This window comes from Danio rerio, chromosome 2, assembly GCF_049306965.1.
Source record: "Danio rerio strain Tuebingen ecotype United States chromosome 2, GRCz12tu, whole genome shotgun sequence".
NCBI classification, from domain to species: domain Eukaryota; kingdom Metazoa; phylum Chordata; class Actinopteri; order Cypriniformes; family Danionidae; genus Danio; species Danio rerio.
The window spans coordinates 33,338,671-33,359,492 of NC_133177.1; the positions used below are offsets into that span (position 1 = coordinate 33,338,671).

General features: G+C 34.3%; 1 protein-coding gene across 2 annotated transcripts; it reads left to right on the plus strand.

The window, feature by feature from the left end:
* The first annotated feature begins 735 nt into the window (after positions 1 to 735).
* On the plus strand, positions 736 to 17,542 carry crispld1b (cysteine-rich secretory protein LCCL domain containing 1b). 2 transcript variants are annotated; one of them, XM_009298567.4, is made up of 15 exons: positions 736 to 922; positions 1,396 to 1,708; positions 6,513 to 6,631; positions 6,726 to 6,858; positions 8,085 to 8,200; positions 8,285 to 8,385; positions 9,200 to 9,367; positions 10,592 to 10,652; positions 10,741 to 10,807; positions 10,923 to 11,053; positions 11,141 to 11,184; positions 11,276 to 11,348; positions 11,459 to 11,528; positions 13,461 to 13,594; positions 16,814 to 17,542. In XM_009298567.4, exons 2-15 carry the CDS (start codon positions 1,448 to 1,450, stop codon positions 16,863 to 16,865), a joined length of 1,530 nt encoding a protein of 509 aa, XP_009296842.1. In that variant the 5' UTR covers positions 736 to 922; positions 1,396 to 1,447; the 3' UTR covers positions 16,866 to 17,542.
* The last annotated feature ends 3,280 nt before the right edge of the window (positions 17,543 to 20,822 follow it).

The window sequence follows — 20,822 nt, forward strand, 5'->3', positions numbered from 1 at the left end:
TTGCAATTTGTTGGAAAGAATGAAAAACTGCTGATGTGCTCAAATGACTAATTGTTTTGAGAAATGCATTGACTGTTGTGCAAATGTAAACAGTGTTGTGAGAAATGCACCAACAGTAGCCTATAAAAAATGTAATGTTTAAGATTGGTTTAAAAAGCTTACAAATATAGCTATAATAATAATAATAATAATAATAATAATAATAATAATAATAATAATAATATTAATAATAATATTATTAATAATAATAATAATAATAATAATAATAATAATAATAATGATAATAATATAAAAATACATTTTACCTTTATAAAAACTACAAAATGGTATATTTAATGCACCTTCATTACAGGCCTGGTAAAAAATAGTGTACTTTTAAAAAAAGTAACATTTAATAATTATTTTTTAAATATTATATATTTTAAAGTTATTCATAAAAACTTTTATAAACTAAAAATTGGACCAATTCATCCTAGTATAGAATGCACTTAAAAGTATGCATACTAGTGCATTACTTACTGCATTAGGTATACTTGAAGGATATATAAACTTAACATTTCAAAAAAGAAAGAAAAATTCACACACAAAATAAATGTTTTTTGACTTACATGCGACTGCACACTAATATATATACAGCCTTGCCCACCTAACACTTCAGGGCTTTGGGCGTGACGGTGCGAGTATGGGCGTGGCTTAAAAGTTCTCTATAAATGAGAAAAGCAGCCTCACAATGTTAAACATTTTGACTTCATTAATTTACTCGTGCGCAATGACTCATGATGACTCATTCACGAAGAAAGGTGCAAACTGACTGAAAAAGATGGACACCTGTATCTGAGATGCAAAAACTTCAGAGAATCGCTATTTCAGTAAATCAGCACCGGAGCTAAAACATCATCAGTGACGCGCGGAGCTGCAGAAGGTAAAAGGCTGCATGATTTCAGTATGAAGAGCACTTGACTTTTATTGTAAAATATGTCATAGGAATTGGCGATACTGCAAGTGACTAAAGGGCAGCTGTAGTAAAGTTAATATTCATTTCTCAGGAGACTGAATTAGAGTAAGTAGAAGCTTCAGTCTTCAAAGGCTTTAGTGGTTCGTTTTAATACAGGACACGACCGTATGAAATATTGCATGTGTGTGGCAAAAAGGCATACACAAGTCTTTGAGAAGTGAGCTCAGTGGTTAAAACGCTGAAACTGCACTTTTCAGGCAGGCATGTGTGAACTGATCTATAGCTGAGCATCCATGCGAATGAATGCACTCAGATCCGATCTAATTATTATCATGTCATTCTGTTAAACGGCGTTTTGTACACATTCAGTAGTTTTATAACATGAATATGTGAATTCAAATATTTTAGATCTGATAAAAACAATCATTCTGATTTCACAGGCAGAGGACAGGGATCACTTTGGATTTTGTGGCTGACAGGTGTGAAGGAAACATGAAGTGTGGACATTTGGAAGATTTATTTAGTGGCTTTGTGCTGCTTGTGACTGTCCAAACTGTGGTTTCCATGGTGATTCCCAATGCCACCCACTTAGAAGCCATCCTGGAAAAATACATGGATAAGGATGAGACTTGGTGGCAATCCAAGTCAAGGGGCAAGAGAGCAATTTCACAAAGTGATATGCAACTCATTCTTGACCTGCATAATAAGCTGAGGGGTCAAGTGTACCCACCTGCCTCAAACATGGAATACATGGTAAGATTACATGGTTCTACGTCACAATCTGACTTAATTATGCATATTTCACAAAAAAGAGTGAAGGTTCAGAGCATGACTTAGTTATATAGTAAATTAATATGGTAATAAATGGTACAAAATAAACAGAATTTAGAACCTTTAATTTTAATAAAAATAAAAATCAAGAAAGAACCAGCTAAAAAAAGGAAAATATTCAATACAAAAATTATCTTTGTTACTGTTGCTGATAATGCTAAATTTAGATATCTAAAATCTTGTATAGCATATCATATTCATTTTCAATTAGTGAGTTAACAATTCACACATAAAACTTCATGTTTCATTATAGGTCTATCACTTATGAAAACCTATTCTGTGACATAATTTTGATGGTAGTTTGTCGCCACCTGTTGGTTACACAGTGTTATTGCTACAACATTCACCAGCGTCACGTTGTATTAAACAGTGATTTTAATCTTTACCATCAACATCATTCTTTAAATCTGAACTATTTTTTTTAGATTTACTGGTTTTCCCAGTACTTCTGCTATTTAATGGTTTGTAACTAACTGAAAAAGTGTTAATAACTGAATCTCTCTCGATCAAACACAGATCTGAATGCAGCGCTTCGAAAGATTAATAAACATATGCAAGTCTTTATGGTTTAACAATCATGTTGCGCGGGTTTGAATTGAGATCACTATCTTTTAATGTTTAGTTGTGCAGCTTAACACTGAATTAATTAATGCAGGGTAAGCAAACAGTGACAGAAAACACCACTAATTAATAATCTAAATAAGAAGCCCACAACAACTTTTCCGTCATCATTATATTTTACAGGGAAGCCAAAATGCTTTCATACACATGATTTGAATGATGCGGGAGGCAATCTCTCTGCAATTGTTATAAATGTTGGATTAACCTACAGGTTCAAAAAAAGTTATTAATCTGCGGGTCACGTGCGTTCCGAACCGTGGGTTGTGATCCATACAGATCACGGATCAACTGTGATCCATAACACCCCTAAAAGATAGACAGATAGATGGATGGATGGATTGATGGGAACTGATAAAAAGAACCAGATGTTAGAAATGCATTTAAAATGTGATGAAAATGTGTATTTAAATTCTTTAATTTAGTAATCTAAATGTAAAAATAAGAGAAATGTACAATTACATAAGCTATACATAATCTCTAACATGGCTTAAACAAATATGATACTTACTGTATGTAGTATAGCATGGAAAAAACACTATTGTTCAGTGGGAAAAACTCTTAAAAGGTGTAAAATGACTGATAAAAACTGTAAAGTACAACTTTTCCATTGAATAGTGAGTTGAAAAGCATATTTATACATTGCTGGGGTCATGAGGGGGCTCATAAATTTATTATACGGCTCTGCCAACCAGTATTTTGCACAAGTGCATTCAAACACATTGAACTACAGTCAAGTTTGTGGTCTACAGCAAACAGTTCATCAGGTCCATCAGGAAGGCCAAAATGCAGCTTCTCCTTCCCACGTTCTGTGGCTCACCTACTGTACGTGGCACTCCGCCAGACCTCTCATTGCTTTCTGGCCAAATATGACCTGATACTTCTTAGAAGCTGCCTTTTCCCTGCCGCATTGCATTTGGCAACAATGGGAGCAAATATTGACTCAGACATCAAAGAACAGAATAGAAATAACACATTAAATCAACAGAGACGATCGTATTATAGTTATTTAGACATAAGCAGTGAAATCTCTGAAAGATATTTCGAAAACATTCATTTTGTTGAATATGACTGACACTTGCACTCAGCACAAGAACGCTTTCTTTTTACCCAGTTACGTTTGAGCCGACAACATCTGTGTTGCTCTGAACAATTCAGTGTTAAATCTGTCAAGTCCCAGAACCCTGTGTCCCACAGCGAAACGTAACAGAATGCGTCTTTGTGTGGGGTGCAGGTAGAGGAGGAGACATGCGCTACCTCCATTCTGCACAGTCCTCTGGGTAATTACTCTGCAAAGGAAGTGGAGGGAGTCACAGGGGATGCAAATCTCCCTTGAAATGCGTCCAGATGCTCGCTGTAACAGCAAATTAGGCATCACAATAAATAAACAATGTCAAGACAGGTCTCAAAGGCCACATAAAATGCCAACAGGCCTTGCATCTCTATGCACAATTTGCTCAAATCTATAAAGCTTGCTATGTTTTTATATGCTTTAAAGACCGATATTATATTCACATTTGTGCTACACACTTCAAGTACATGGTGATGACAAGAGAGCATGCATTAATATTATTGTAAGCAGCATGAATGCAGCTTAAAATGCAAACTATAACATTTTCCAGGTAATTTATTGCGCAATATTATCAAGGTGGTTTGGGAGCAGTATGTACGGAGGGCTGCTGGAATGGAATGCACCAGCTCTGCACATATGGAAGAGATTAACGCAGCACAGCAAACTACCCATATGTAATTTTAAATTAAGCTGCTCTGTAGTGAAATAATCAGAACCCTGGGCAGAATAGTACACTGTGCTTGTTCTTTCATACAAAACGGCTTAAATCTGTGGCGATTCTAATGGCAGTTTTAATATGTCTTTTGTCCCAAGTTAGCAAAGCAGAAATTCTTTTTGGTTTTTAACTTCAACTGGGCCACTTGTAGATTCATATCAGTCTACTGGTCAAAACTAAACAACCATGCATTGACGTACATAAGCAGAAGCAGTTTTATTTAGCATTTGCCAAAAATATGATCGGAGCATTTTCTGAGTTTCTTTTGTTCTTTAAAGTATTTGTAGTTGTGTGTTAAATGGATAATTTCAAAATTAAAAATGAATGTAAGCATTCCAAACCTGTACAATTTTTTTTCGCATGACAAATATTGAACAGTAGTCATCTTTTGCAGTAAAAATAAGAATAAAAAAAAAAAAAAAAAAAAAATATATATATATATATATATATATATATATATATATATATATATATATATATATATATATATATATTAATATTAATATATACACATTATATAAAAATACTTAATATATAATATAATATAATATATTCTTTTGTACACAATTGAGAAATACTTCGATAACTTCATGCTCCAATAAAGAAAAATAATGTCATTAGTGTTTTGAATGGCACAATGATGTTTACTGTATACTATGAAAGTATTTTAGCTTTTAGGCGAACTATAGCTTTAAAATCTGGGCCAATTCCAGCACAATTATAGAAATCTGCAAACAAAAAAATGCAGCTAAACAGAAGAACATTGTGTGTGAATGTGGATGCTTACATAGTTAGCACATTGCTCTTGGTGTGAACTTGCTTTTATTTGCTGCAGAATGTATGACATAATTATTCACGCTGTCCGCAGGGTCTAAAAAAGTATTAAAAGTTAATAAATCAATTATGAGAAAATTAAGGCCCTTAAAAGGCATTAAAAAGTCTTAATTGCGTTTTTGCGAGGTCTTAAACTTTAAATGTTATCCAAAGTGTTTGACTCCAAAAAAGCATAAATATATTTATTTTTCTCCTAATATTAAAAATGGTGTGCTCAATCCACGCGATTGGCTCAGGCCGGGGTGCGTCTGGCCAAGCTCCATCATCCAGGTGATGTTATGTAATTTGCGACAAATGGAAGAAGGTGATGTGATGCTCTCCACATGTAGCGAAACCATAGAGCGAAACAGACAGCAAAAATGGAAAATGTAAGTTTGAGTCCTCCTAGTTGGAGAAAGACAAGTTTAAACAGTGGCTGAAGTCTGTCGCTGAAAACAACAGCGTAATTTATTCCTTCAAGCTTTGTTTCTTCCGAGCTTATTTGAGTTCTGTTGCACGGTTGTGCTGAATTGATTTATTTAACTACAACTGTTTATTAATAACTGTTTATTAGGTTAAATATTTGATACTGATTTGAACTTAAAGTGGCAATGAAGTCTTAAAATTTTCCGAGAAGGTCTTTAAAAAGTCTTAAAAAGGTTTTGAAATTACCTTTAGGAGTCCTGCATATAACCTGTTATCTGCTATGTTACCTAATGTAGTTTGGCTGAAGGAGATTTTAATTTTGGTACACAGTCATCCCAGCTCCAAGTAGCACTCCAGACTAAATCCTCCTCAGAGCAGGCACAGTAGAAACTGAGGGGTTTTCAATAGTAAAAAAAAAACAACAACATGCAAAATGAAAAGCCATCAGCCTTAAAAAAATGTTTCCTAGGATTAGTGTGTTTACACTACACAACACAATCAGTTGCAGCAGATTGATTTATAGCACCAGACTAAACTTTCTGACATCTTAATGGCAATCAAATGCAATAAAAGTAAATACAGGCCACAACTGAGAATTAAGAATGATCTCTGAGTGGTGCTCTCCAAAATTAAATCAAGAATAGGCTTGAAATTTGCTGCAAACATTGTGTCCACCAGTCTTTTTAGCTGAGGTTAATATTAAACTAAACAAATTAATAAATTACTATAAAAATTATATGGTTGTTAGACTGTTGCATTTTTTTGTGTTGTCAATATGCTCCTGTTTATGCAGTATAATACATATTATATGTATTATATGTATACATATTATATTATATACAGTTTGAATATTTATAATCACCTCCAAGGAATTTGGGGGTCACGAGTCGGACAGTTGAAGGTAAACCTTACTCTCTTGAACTCAAATGGTACATTAGCTAGTGCTTGCCTCCCATGATGGAAATACTAATTTGTATCCTGCTTGGGCGGGCGAGTAGAACTGGAGGTGTTCCAAACACAACCAAATTAAGCCCTCAAATGCACAGCTGATCTCTGTGTGAAATGACTTTTCGGTGTGACAGGTGTGGGACACTGAACTTGAGAGGAGTGCTGAGCACTGGGCTCACACTTGTCTGTGGGAACATGGACCGTCTCACCTACTGACCCGGATCGGCCAGAACCTGGGAGCTCACTGGGGCAGGTGCTGTTATTAAAAATAGATTGAGGTCACATCTCGTAACAAAGGCATCTTATGCACTGGACTAAATGTTTGCTTCAAATGTGATTTTCTTCAGAGACAGACCCCCAACTTTTCACGTCCAGGCCTGGTATGATGAGGTGAGAGATTTCAGCTACCCTTATCCTCAAGAGTGTAACCCTCACTGCCCCTACAGATGCTCTGGACCTGTCTGCACACATTACACACAGGTAAAACCACACTCACCCTAACAAATTAGCAATGTTCCTCCAAAGTCTCTTGACTGGAAATTTATGCACTATAGTACATAATAGGGCAATAACGAACATGCATAACACTGTGATTCTAAATACCCCTTAACTCTAGGTATGTGAAAAGTTTTGCACATTTTACATGGCTTTGTGAAATCCTGCTTGAATCTTACATTTACACCCTTAAATTGTGCATTGACCTTGAATTTAACACAGAAAAAGAGACTGTGAGGAATAGACTTGCAGTCTTTACATACTGTATAAGAATATATTATGTATTTATCACAATGTAAAACTGTTGCATGGAGTTTTTAAACTTTTTTTTCTAAAAAACAGTTTTGCCAGGTGAACAGTTGGGATGATGCTAAGCAACTGTACAATTCATTTAACTGTATTCTATCCCTTACAGCCTTGTTTTCATTTCAATCAATAACCTAAAATGAAAGAATTCACCATGCTGCAGAGCACAATACAAGCTTGTTCAAAGTTGTTTCATATTTTTGATTAAAGGTGTCCAGCTAATTCATATCAGGTGAAGACATGTAATAAACAGTGGAATATTCATAGTTTAGATGTTGAACTGCATTTATACAAAGATGCTGCAGCGTGTGACGTCATATTAACTATTAAGAAAAAATATTTACATGGTCATATTAAACAAATTAGAGCAGTTTAAGTATGCTTTTGTAATGATGATGTAACTCTGACAACGGATGGGAGGATCCAAGTGCAGGGATTTATTAACAGGATGGTCAGGCAAGCAATGATCAACACAGGAGCAAACCGATGTATAAGGGCAATCCAGTGTCATAGTCAAAATAACAGGCAGATGGTCACAAGGCAGGCAGCAGACAGGAGTAAAAATAGAAAACAAGGCGACGGTCAAAAACACGGCAAAGCAAGACAAAGGTAACATGTTGTAATGTCAGTAATCAGATAACAAGACTCAGCAACAACTGGATGTTAGTGTGCTGTATTTATAGTGCAGTAACCAGTCCAAAAGCAGCTTCAGCTGTGAGTGTCTAATCAATGTTGACTTGTAGCAGGTGTTTGTGTGTGTGTGTTGCATGACTGGATCTGTAGTCTATAACTTGGTGGATTTGTAGTTCATGTTGATGTGAATGTTGTCCAGCGATCTATGGTGTTTAGATCGTTGGTGATCGTGACAGCTTCACACTAATGATTATGTATTGATCTGTTCACAGCTGGTTTGGGCCACAAGCAACAAAATTGGCTGTGCTATCAATGTGTGCTACAACATGAATGTATGGGGCATGATTTGGGCAAAAGCTGTGTATCTGGTCTGCAATTACTCTCCCCCGTAAGAACATTAAGCTTTTTGCTCATATGCAATATGATATAATTCCAGTAAAGCACTATGATTAATTTACTGTTTTTTTCTCAGAGGTAACTGGTGGGGACACGCACCATACAAGCATGGGACTCCTTGCTCCGCATGCCCACCCAGCTATGGGGGCGGCTGCAGAAACAACCTCTGCTATAAAGGTGCTAAACCGACTATTTCATTATTTAATGCTTACACTGTTACTAATATTGAATTTCTTTTTTTAGTACGATTGTAAAACTATGAAAACATTTTTAAAAACCAAACAGTCTGTGAATTATGTTCATTTGAGAGCTGTTTATTATTATGAATTATTATGTGGGGTGGCACGATGGTTCAGTGGTTAGTGCTGTGGCCTCACTGGTTTGAGACCCAGTTGGGCCAGTTGGCATTTTTGTGTAGAGTGTACCCTCGACAGTTCAAAGACATGCACTATAGGTGAATTGGATGAACTAAATTGGCCGTAGTGTAGGAGTGTGTGTGTGTGTGTGTGTGTGTAAGAGTGTATAGGTGTTTCCCAGTATTGGGTTGCAGCTGGAATATGCTGGATCATATACTGCAGGGGTCACCAATCTAGGTCCTGGAGGGCCGGTGTCCCTGCAGGGTTTAGCTCCAAGTTGCCCCAACACACCTGCCTGGATGTTCCAAGTATACCTACTAATACCTTGATTAGCTTGTTCTAGTGTATTTGATTAGGGTTGAAGCTAAAATCTGCAGGACACGGGCCCTACAGGAACAAGTTTGGTGACCACTGATATACTGGAATAGTTGGTGGTTCATTCCGCGGTGGCAACCCCTGATAAATAAGGGAATAAGCCAAAGGAAAATAAATGATTGAATGTATAAATGATAAAATGCATTTCTTTTGATTCCATGTCAAACAATTAAGATCTATAAACTGTTTATGGAAACAATACTTAACTAAGATGAGTCATTTGAAATAAAAATGAAGCTTAATTAAATTGTCCTTTTCAGATGATGGCAGTAATTATCATTACACTCCTGAAACAGAGGAAAATAACTACATCGAACCAGAACCAGAGCCAGTTCGAAGCCACGACACTCACTACAGAGATGAAACCACGACACCTTCTCCCAATGAGAACATCGAGAGGAATGAAGTCTCCAGTACTTCCCAGATGTGTAAGATTATTTATTTAATTTCACTGGTCAACTTATTGAGATAGGGCTGGGCAATTAATCAAAAAGTAATCGAAATCGACATTGAGAACCTATAATCGATCAAATTTTTCTAGGTCGATTTATTTCAATTACTTTCCCTTCTGTATGTGGAGTCACATGACTCCACTGTGTTACTTTGCACTACACTGACGACCATTGCAAGCTGCGTCAGAGATGCCTTGAGACAGCATATTTTAAATTACATTAAAATTATTATTTACATTAAAATATTTGTTTACTGAAGATGCAAAAAATGCAATGTTTAAACTTTTATTTACGGTATATACAAGTTATTATATTTAAAAAAGCTACAGCTTATTTTATACTCAAAAAACATTAAAAATAACTTGTTTCCAAAAGTGCAAGTTATTTATTTTCCCTTTTTATAAGAAAAAGATGAGTGTTGGTTTTAGGCAGTGTGTGTTTTAATTTTAGTTGTTTAATATTGATTAAAGTCAATAAATAATCATAGATAGATAGTGTTTCCATCAATTGTTTTAATATCAAGTAATGCACCCTTCATTCAAAAATCTCTCACTTGTAAAAGGTGAACATATGTACTGTTAAAAAAAAACTGTCAGTGAACTGAGGCCAAAAATAAATAAATAAATAAAATAATCGCTTATGAATTTTAATCAAGTTCAATAGTTCAATTAATTATAATAAATCATAATTCATTAATCAATCTATAGTTCACCAAAAACTGAAAATTCATTTCATTCCGTCATTTACTTACCCTTCATTTGCTTTAAACTTGTTTGATTTTCTTTATTCTTTGAAACACAAAAGAAGCTGTTGAGAATTTGAAAGCAACTAGAAATTCAATGGACTTCCATAATATTTGTTTTTTCCTACAATGCAAGTCTATGTTTACTAGTTTTCAGCTTTCTTTAAACTCTCATTTTATGTTGAACAGAATAAATATACTCATTTGAAATTGCTTCAAAAAATAGCGTGAGTGAATAGTGAGTTATTTTTGGGGAATAAACTATAACTTTAGGTGAATTTATAAGTGTTCAGTGATTTAATATTTTTGCTCAATGACATCTAAAAGTATGCATTTCTCTTAAAGTACAAATACAAACTGAATAAAATGTGTTGATGACAAATAATAAAGATAAAAAATATTTCTTTTTCATATGCTGCAGCCTGTTATTAAAAGAAATTTTTTTTTTTTCTCTGTAGCTCAGCAAGTAGCGTGTGATACTAGATTACGTGATCAATGCAAAGGAACCACTTGTAACAGGTACAGTAGTTTGATACACATGTAAGTTACAAACAAATGTCGCGGGGTCATATATGAATTATTTCACTAGTGCTAAATGTTCAAACAGGTACGAGTGTCCACCAGGCTGCTTTTACAACTATGGAAAAGTAATTGGATCTGGTCATTATGACATGGTGGGTAAATGCGTTCATTTGGCATTACTGTGCTTCTGGCTAGTTGATGTTTTTGAAATGCTAGATCCAGTTTTGCATGGATTGTGGTCAGCTCAGGGTCTCTCTCTTTATCCAGCAATCCAGTATCTGTGGCAGCGGCTTGCATGCTGGAATAATAGATGATGACGGTGGCTGGCTGGATATCACCAGAGTGGGCAGAAGGCAGCGCTTCTCAAAGTCCTTCAAAAATGGAGTTCAGACTCTAGCGTAAGTCACAGAACCTGCATGTTTCATGATCCTGGATGGAAGTTCAACATGATTGCACTCACATTTTACTTCCATGTTATTCCTCAGGAAAAATCAGAGTGCCAATGCCTTCACTGTATCAAATGTTCCAGGTCAGTACACAATAAGTGATTGTTGTAATTAAGATCATGTAAGGTAAATTTTCAAAAAGAAATTTAACAACCAATATTTTGTGATTTTTAGTAAAGGCAGTGAATTGTGAAACCACTGTGGCACAATTCTGTCCATTCAAGAAACCAGTACGCCACTGTCCTAGGTAAATGAAATAATCTTGACAGATTACATAGAACTGCATATAGTACATACGGGTATGTAATAAATATTCATTTACAGCAAAACTAAATATTTTGTTGTTGTTTTTTTCAGGTTGTACTGTCCTCGCAATTGCTTATACGACAGCTATGCTCGAGTAATCGGAACCCGCTATTATGCAGATGTAAGTCTTTAAGTATGCTTTAGGGGGTTTTCCACACACTAAATGTTTATGCATGCTTTTTTACCACTTTATTTTGAAAATATGTGCTAGATGAACTTCCTTAACCATTAATCTAATATTTTAGTTTTTTAGTGTGTTGTGCTTGATGTGATTCCCAAAGCATGATGCTTAACATAAGAGAAATTCAGAAATTCAAAAAAAAAAAAAAAGTGATTTTAGTTAAAACTGAAATTCTGTTCTGTGAAAATGTAAGGTTCTGAGTTAAGAATTAGTTTTATTTTACACTTCTATCACAATCTGCCTTGTTGGCTATTTCAAAACATCACTGCTATCTTCTCATTTCTGCATAAACAGCACTATATTATTAAAGCAAATATAAGATCTCTAATACTTTTTTTTAACTGTTGGTTGATGTTAATGTAAATATAAAGCAAATACAGTCTTTTGCTAAAGATTTCTGCTTCTCAGATCCTACACTCCATACAGTAGTAATCTCACTTGTATTTTTTTATTAGAGATATCAAACTGTTTGTCTAGTAAGTGGGTACAAAAATGTAAAATAGTTGTATACATTAAATATAAATTCATCCTCATCAACATTACAAAACAAGAGCAGTGCCTAATTTTATATACTGGATGAATAGTGACTACTTTAAGAGCTAATTCACAGACACAATATATTGACACATATGCATCTTCTGTCCCATCTGTGAAAACTTAAGTTTACCAGGATACTCACCAAGAAGGGAATTTCGATATTTTTTGAATCTTATTTGTCCATTTTCCCAAAATGTAAAAGTGAACTCAATTCCAAAGTGAATATTGTAAGATACAGCTCTGCAAAAGTGTACTATCGCCCAGAGAACTTAAACACGCTTCAAGTTACTGTAAGAAAACAGTAAAAAGAAAAACATTTACAAACTAACGGAACCTTTTTGTCAATTTCGCACACACATTCTCATAATACATGCAGATAAAGAAACATGGCTGTAAATAGCCATACTGTATAACATGACCACCTTTATAGCCAATGAGAGGCTAATCAGAGGGGAACATTTCTATTCATTGCATTATATTAACATTGCGTGACATACAAATGCATAACTTGAATGGTTTAGAATGTGCTAAACTGAATGGTCAACAGAAAGTGAGAATTCCCGATTCTCACCCCTCTCCACACGTGCACTTACTAAACAGAAAATGCACTCTTGTAAATATTCACCTTTACCCATGTGACCAAACATCAGCTAATGCACAAAACAAAATAAAAGTCAAACATTTACAGCGACCACAACAAATGTGTCGACCCCAAAAAATGACAAACCTGACCACTTCATATTTAGTCAGCTGTGTTGTCGGAGATACCTGTCATATCTACGACAACAAAATTTGCATGTGCATGTAAAGTCAAACTTATAAAGATGTTAGTATTTTTTATTCCCACATATTTCTTTAGATTGCAGCAGGTTTGAGCTCTCTCAGTCCCCATGAAAATTGAGACCTCTTTACATACCTTCTACAAAATTCTGACAATGTAAATAATGGTAAAGAATAGGTATGGTAGATCAGATTAAAATAAAAAATAATGTTCAATTAGTCTATAGATTACGCATGATTAGAAGCCATTGGGCCATGAGCCACACAGATCAACTGTGAACTGTTACACCCTTACACTTTGACTTTGTATTAGTGTTATATTTTTAAAATAGCCTCCTTTTTGTCTATTTTTATTCCCCCTAAGCAATTCTAAAAGAATAATAAAAAATGACACTTAATACTTAAACATAACTGAATACTTGGTTCTCCTGAGCCATAAAAGAGCAATATAATAAAATGTTCCTCAGGGTCGCTCTATAGCTATTAAGAAGCAATTGTTCTGTTACAACTGCAGTAGAAATGAGCCGTCTTTCTTCTTTTTGTCTCGTTGAGCAGAATTCCAGTATATGCAGGGCAGCAATCCATGCAGGGGTGATTCAAAGCGACTCAGGAGGCTATGTGGACGTAATGCCTGTGGACAAGAGGAAGCAGCACAAGGGCTCCTACCAGAATGGCATCAGCTCAGAGAGGTACTGAAACTAAACTATAACAGACATGATTCGTGAGTCCTGTGATTGTCTTTCATTCTTCTAAATGTTTGCATTGGGTTAAATGACTATGATGCGGCATTGGATTAAATGTTAGGGGGAAGTACAATTATAAATTTCTTTGGCTGATATTGATAATCGATATTTATTTATATTTGGAACTCAGTGTTGAATATTCTGTGAAGACTGATGAATAGAATTCTAATCTGAAATTTTCTGAATCAGATTAAAAGAATGTAAGCTAATATAGTGAATTATGCAGTATATTATATTAATATTATACATTATTGTGTCATTCTTTTGCCAAATTGCAGTTCTGAGGTCGCTTTTTTTTTCGATGAAACCCCCTCAAAACAGAATGTGATGTCATCATATATTGGAGGCACCAATCAAAATGTGCATAGTCAGTTGCATTCTTCCAATATGGATCAGCTGGCAGAAATAAATCCATAACTTTATCGGCCAATAATTAATTTTGTTCATTTCATTAATTAGGCCGATAATGAGAAGCTTAGTTACCCAGCAAACTTTTTTTGTTTTAGATGTCTAATAGATGTCTAATAGATATAGTCGTCTTAGATAAAACAAGGCAAAATTTGGGCTGTCAGTGAAAATCTAGTAGATGTCTAAGAATAGGCCAAAACAAGACTAGTCATCAAATAAACAGAAATGAATGACTACACATATAAAGTCTGTCTAATCTCTATTTGACGACTAGTCTAGTTTTGGGCCCTTCTTAGAAGTTTATTAGACAGCCCAAGTTAATCCTCATTTTAGCCAAGCTGTCTACTTTAGATATATATTAGATGTCTATTAAACACAAAATTGTTTGCTGGGTACTTAGTTCTGAGTTACTTTTTTCAATCGACAAGTTTTTTTTTTTTTTTGATTGGAAATGACACAGGCTTTTACCAAAAGATAATAAGATAATGTAAAGAAGGCATCATTGTGGAAAAAAATGTTTCCAAAATCCAAACTTGTATTTATATTTGAACCAAAACTTTAAGTCAGAATTTGCCAGGGGTGTGAATAATTTTGGGCTTGACTGTATATTATAAATTGCTAGTAGTAGGTGTGCTTACGCTAATCATCATCTGACATGTTTACATGGTTTAAGTAGACAATAAATAGTATATTTATTCTTCTCATGTGGCAACAGGATATAACGAAAAAGCATAGGAATATAAATATTGTACAATCATTTTCTGTCCTGTGTGGACTTAATGTGGAAATAAAACTTCAACAGTTCAACAGTTGCTGACCTTGACAAATGGTGCAGAAATCAAAAGAAAAGCTACTTTTACTTCCTTTGTGCAATCAGTTTTATTTATTTTTTAGGGCTCAACACTAAGGATTTACCTTTTTTTTCCTCTGGCCACACCAAACTAATTATTTCCTTGCCACAAATTTTAAGTAATGGGTCAAAACAAGCAAAATAAAACTTTTCATTCAACAAGAATGTTAATAAAACACAATTGACATTTAAAAAATTATTCTCATGTATCTAGAACTACACAGTAGTCTGTCCAGGCTAAAGGTCCCAGATCACCAGTTACTAATGAATGGGGAGTTAATCTCCTATTAAAGCAATGTTATTTTAAAGGATGATAATTAAACCGCATGAACAAAAATAACTAAGCAAAAGAAAGCCGGTGAAAAACATTCTGTGTGCAATAACGAGAAGATAATCACGTTCACACGGTTAACGTTAGGCTCATTAATAATCTGTTCAAAATATGGTTAAAGTGAAAGCAGCAACCGCTGCTGCTTTCAAACAATCTTAAGCTAGCAGTAGCAGGACTGTACATGCATGAGCACTTTTTTCCAGTCTATTTCAAGGGTCAAAGATTGCACGAGTTGCGTTTCCAGGCACAGTTTCTTCGCGCAAGGAAACTGGACACGGCAGCTTTAAATCGTTCACGTGCATCACATCAGCTGTGCGCACAACACTGTCATCAGTGAGCGAGGATTGCCATGTGACTGGTCATCCTCTCCTTTGGTTTTCACCTGTTTGCTTTAGCTCGCACGAATACTTATCAGTCATGCAGCTTCTCGATTCTAAAATCACATTTGCTCGCATATACACAAACGATCCTAAACTAAAATTCTAATCTTTAGTTATAAGGCAGCACTGGCAATTTAAAAACATATTTTCAACCAGCCAAAGAGGCTTTAGTGGGGTTGTCTTTCTAACCCGCCACAGCTGATATATATATATATATATATATATATATATATATATATATATATATATATATATATAAAGATATTTTAATGTGTATTTATGTGTAAATATAAAATTTAAGCTTAAAATAAATTTGTAAGAATTAAGGTTTTTGGCATATGCACAGACTTTTAATTTCAGTTAGCCAGCACCAGGGCTTTTGGGTAATTGCCATCCCATACAAAATCGTCACATTTAAGATCTGATTTCTTTAAAGAACAGCGATCTTCACTGCCTGGCTGAGATACGGTATAAAGTTGGGATCAGACCAAACTAGAACCTCTGCATTCAATTATGTTTACCCCTGCCATGTCTTTAAAATATGGAAGTAAATTTACCCCACTATTTTCAATGGAATTTCTGCGCTAGCCTGCTCCTAATTGCAGCGCTTGCGTTTCAACAGTCTTTCATCTCTTTTTACGCTTTAGCAACTAAACAAATGCTTAAGTCTATTTAACTAAATGTATTTTAACTACATTACAACATCAATCCTGTATAAGGAAACTTATGAAATTTAAAATAGTCACATTAAGCTTTGTCTGGATGTTCATCATTGGCTGAAAAACACTAGCTGTGCATATGGCCCATTAATAAATATGATGTATTTCTCACCAGAATCTGATTTGGGCTGACAGTCTGAACAATGCTCAGCTTTTCTGCTGATTCTGCAGATCATTCTATCATAGCTTCATCTGTTTTTCAGATGAGTTATCTAATATGCCTTCATTTGAGCTTGGTTTAATAACGTAATCATTTTATTTGGTGGGTGGCTGAACCGTAATCTCACAAACTCTCTGTCTCTGCAAAATAAAACCAGACCACCTACACAGTTGGGTTTCATTTTGCATCATTACATGGCAGGTTGAGGGTATCATGAGTATCTGAAGGGCGATTAATAAATCAAACTAGGATTTAAATCATACATCGTTGTGTCCTGCTGGATTTGGATTAATATCGGCCATTATTCTTCCATTTAGCCTACAGAATCCCCCAGGAGGCAAAGCGTTCAGAGTGTTTGCGGTCATTTGAAACCATTCTCCAAGGACGGATGCAAAGAAATAGAGCTCTTGGTAATGTTACAGCCGGTAATTACCACGCATTTGGTTTGCTGGTCGTGCTGGGCTAGATGTAAGGCCAGCGCTGTCACGAAAAATCTCCTCTACAGGAAAATAAGACATTGACTTTGACACCATCTGCTCCTGAGAAAACTCCAGTCTCCTTTTTTTATATCTGCATGTAAATGTCTTGTGTATATAAGTTGTAAATATAGTGAATTTTAATGCATTACATCTGATCTTATATGTTTTTACACAAAGATATCTTGTTATTTTAAGCACATAAAGATATAAAGCATTACTTAAAGTAAAAATTAATAGGCAATGGTGCATGCAAACACAAATGTGTAACTGTCAGAACAAGTGGAATGTGTTTTAAAAGCTCTTATTTTATAGTTTATATTTTTGTAATCATATTTTTATATCAATGTTCAGAGGTTGCCCATTGGTGTATCATGCTTTACAGTATATTATGCTGCATATGTTCAGAATATGATACTGTAACAACCTGGCAGGCCAGGAAATCATTATTGCTTTCAAAGAATTTGAGAAATTTACCACAAAAAGAGTAATATGAACAAAAAAGTGGAGAGAGTGTGTGTAGAATGTTATTTATTACCATGCAATATAAAATAAAGACATTTACACTCATTATTGTTTTGTTACATATTTACTCCAAAAAATTGACGTTTGTTCAGATTCCTTTTTTAAAATGAGTTGAAACAACATAATTCTTGTGTTTGTTGGGACAACTGAATTGTTTTATGTTCAATCTACTTAAATTTGTAAAAAAAATTGCATGTTAACTTAATCGCTTCATGTTGTCCAAATACAAATTGAATGTGTGGAACCCAATATTTTTTTTTACAGTGAATTACCCTTTTGACTTATACAAACATCTTGATTTCATTTAAGCATATAAAGATATAAAGCATTCCTTAAAGTTATAACAATAGGCAATGGTGCATGCAAACACAACTGTGTAACTGTCAGAACAAGTAGTATGTGTTATAAAAGCTCTTTTTCTATAGTTTATATTTTAAAGTTTATATATTTTTTGCTGCATACTTACTTTCACAGTACTAATTAGAATTTATTTTTGAACTTAACTAGTTTGTTGCAATCGGTTTCCTCAAATGGTTTTGAGTTACCTCAACTTGTTGGGTTTTACAGTGCATGCAATATAAAATAAAGACATTTACACTCATAATTTGTTACATATATACTTGAAAAAATGACGTTTGTTCTGACTACTTTTTTAAAATGAGCTGAAACAACATAATTCCCTTGTTTGTTGGGACAACCTAATTGTTTTACGTTCAATCCACTTAAATTTGTAAAAAACTAAAATGTTAACTTAATCGCTTCATGTTGTCCAAACACAAATTGAATGTGTGAAACCCAGTATTTTTTACCCTTATAACTTATGCAAACATCTTGATTTTATTCAAGCTCATAAAGATATAAAGCATTCCTTAAAATTATAACAATAGGCAATGGTGCATGCAAACACAACTGTGTAACTATCAGAACAAGCGGTATGTGTTATAAAAGCTGTTATTATATAGTTTACATTTTAAAGTTTATATATTTTTTGCTGCATATGTTCAGAATTTTATACTGTAACAACCCGGCAGGCCAGGAAATTGTTATTGCTTTTGAAGAATTTGAGAACAATTTAACAAAAAAAGAGCAGTATATGAACAAAAAAGTAGAGAGAGAGAGAGTGTGTGTGGAGAGTGTTATTTATTACCATTTACACTCATAACTTTCATTATACTCTCAAAAAAATTATGTTTGTTCAAACTACTTCTTTTAAATGAGCTGAAAAAAAAACACAATTGTGTGGAAGCCAGCGTTTTTTTTTTTTTTGTGTTTTTTTTTTTTGTTTTTTTTAACAGTGTATTGCCCTTGTGACTTATACGAACATCTTGAGTACATTTTATTCAAGAGAAAGTATATAGTGAAGGATTTCACAATGCTCCCCTCGCAATGTCCGGTTTTGATGTATTATGTATTTGAATTTCTGTGATTGTTGGCTAAACACAGCTGTGAGGTGATTTCAAATTCGAGAGCTCAGACGGAGCCCCTGCACCTTGAAGAATGAAAACCCAACGTGCCTCATGTAAAAACACTCAACTTCTGCTGGCAGTGCAGCGGCGCCCAGACAAAGAAGGACATTGTGTGTGTGTGTGAGGGTTTTAATCTGACTTCCTGGAGTGCATTTCCTCCATGTCAGGCACAGATGTGGTGGAGTGGTGGTAGCAGCTCTCTGTCACTTACCTTGACCTCTTTCATTTCCTGACTGCCCTCTCCGGCTCCTCAAGATCTCTGCCTGCAGACTTACAGTGCTGTGCAGTTTATCACTTAAAACCAAGTATATTTCTGCCTGGTTCATGTAGTCAAGCATTTCTGTAGTCTTTAATGTTTTTTGAAAACCGGTGTACTCACATTTTGCCATAACATTTATAATGATTGTCTTTCTGAACAATTTTTTTCAAGCAGCAAATCAGCAAACTGGAAAGATGTTTGAATAATTATGTGACACAAGCTTTATCACAGGAATAAATGACATTTTATGGTATATTAATGTTGAATTGTATGTATTAACATTTCACAATATTACCTGTTTACTATTTGGTCAAATAAAAATATGCCAATATTAAAAGGCTTCTTCCAAAAACTAAAAAAACAGCCAAAGTTTTAAAAGCTGTTTTACAGATTATGTATTGTCTCATATAGCAGGGCTTCCCAAAAGTTTCAGCCTGTGACCTCCAAAGCAACAATGCCAGTGACTCGTGACCCCTACATTCTTCGGAGGTGGTTATAAATATATAAATGTTGCAAACACAACTATAGGCCTATATAAACACAAGCATAATGACAACACAAGCAAAAGTGCTACAGTCCAACAATCATAGGCAATAATTGATATAGTGATTTATTAATTTGCTTAATTTAATAATAGCTCCCTAATGAGACTGGTGAGCACAATGTTTTCAGCACAAGTCTATTCTTGGTTTAATTTTGGACTCTCAGAGATCATCCTTAATGTTCCGTTGTGGCCTGTATGAATTTTTAATGTATTTGATTGAATGAATTTGCCAGTAAGTTTTAGCCTGGGGATGTAAAATCAATCTGTTGCAACTGATGCTATGCTGTGTATTTTATTTTTATTTCTAATTTTATTCGTATTTTAATAATTATTTTATTCTATTAATTACTATTTTTATCTTCTGTAAGTTATGAATAAAATATGGTAGTTTTAATAGTTTAATAAAATTTATTCGACTTTTGGAAGTAATGACTCCGTCATTGTCTTGTGACCACCACTTTGGGAACCACTGTCATATAGGATGCCATTTTGTTGTAATCCCAATGATGAGCAATAAAACCTTACTTAAACTATAATAATTGCTTGCTCACTGTAAAAAAAATACTTGCTGCCTTATTTATTTATTTATTTATTTATTTATTTTTTGTTAAATCAAATTAATGGTAAATAATCATCTGTAAATAGTCATTTACATCATCAAATAATAAGTTAAATTTGTATACCTTCAAAAATGGGGCTGAATAAAATAAAGTAACATAAAAATTACCTGTTGTCATAATTTTTTGCCAAATAATTTTTATAGTGCTGTTTTAATCCAAATATGGACAAATGCAACTACCACTTTTTTTTTACATCCCAGTCTACTTTGTAGCTGTGAAGCCACAACATGCTAACAATAGAGTAAAGATTCTTCATGCGTAAAAGAAAAACTAGACTATTTGATATAAGATGCATACTCCAGTTCAGTTGATCTCACAAGCAAACATAGCTATTGTATGTCTTGTCAGTTTAAGGGCTAACTTGTACGAATCTGATTTTGAGTTTAGTAGCACGAACATTTTACATTTTAAAAAGGAGGCCCACTTCTAAACCCAA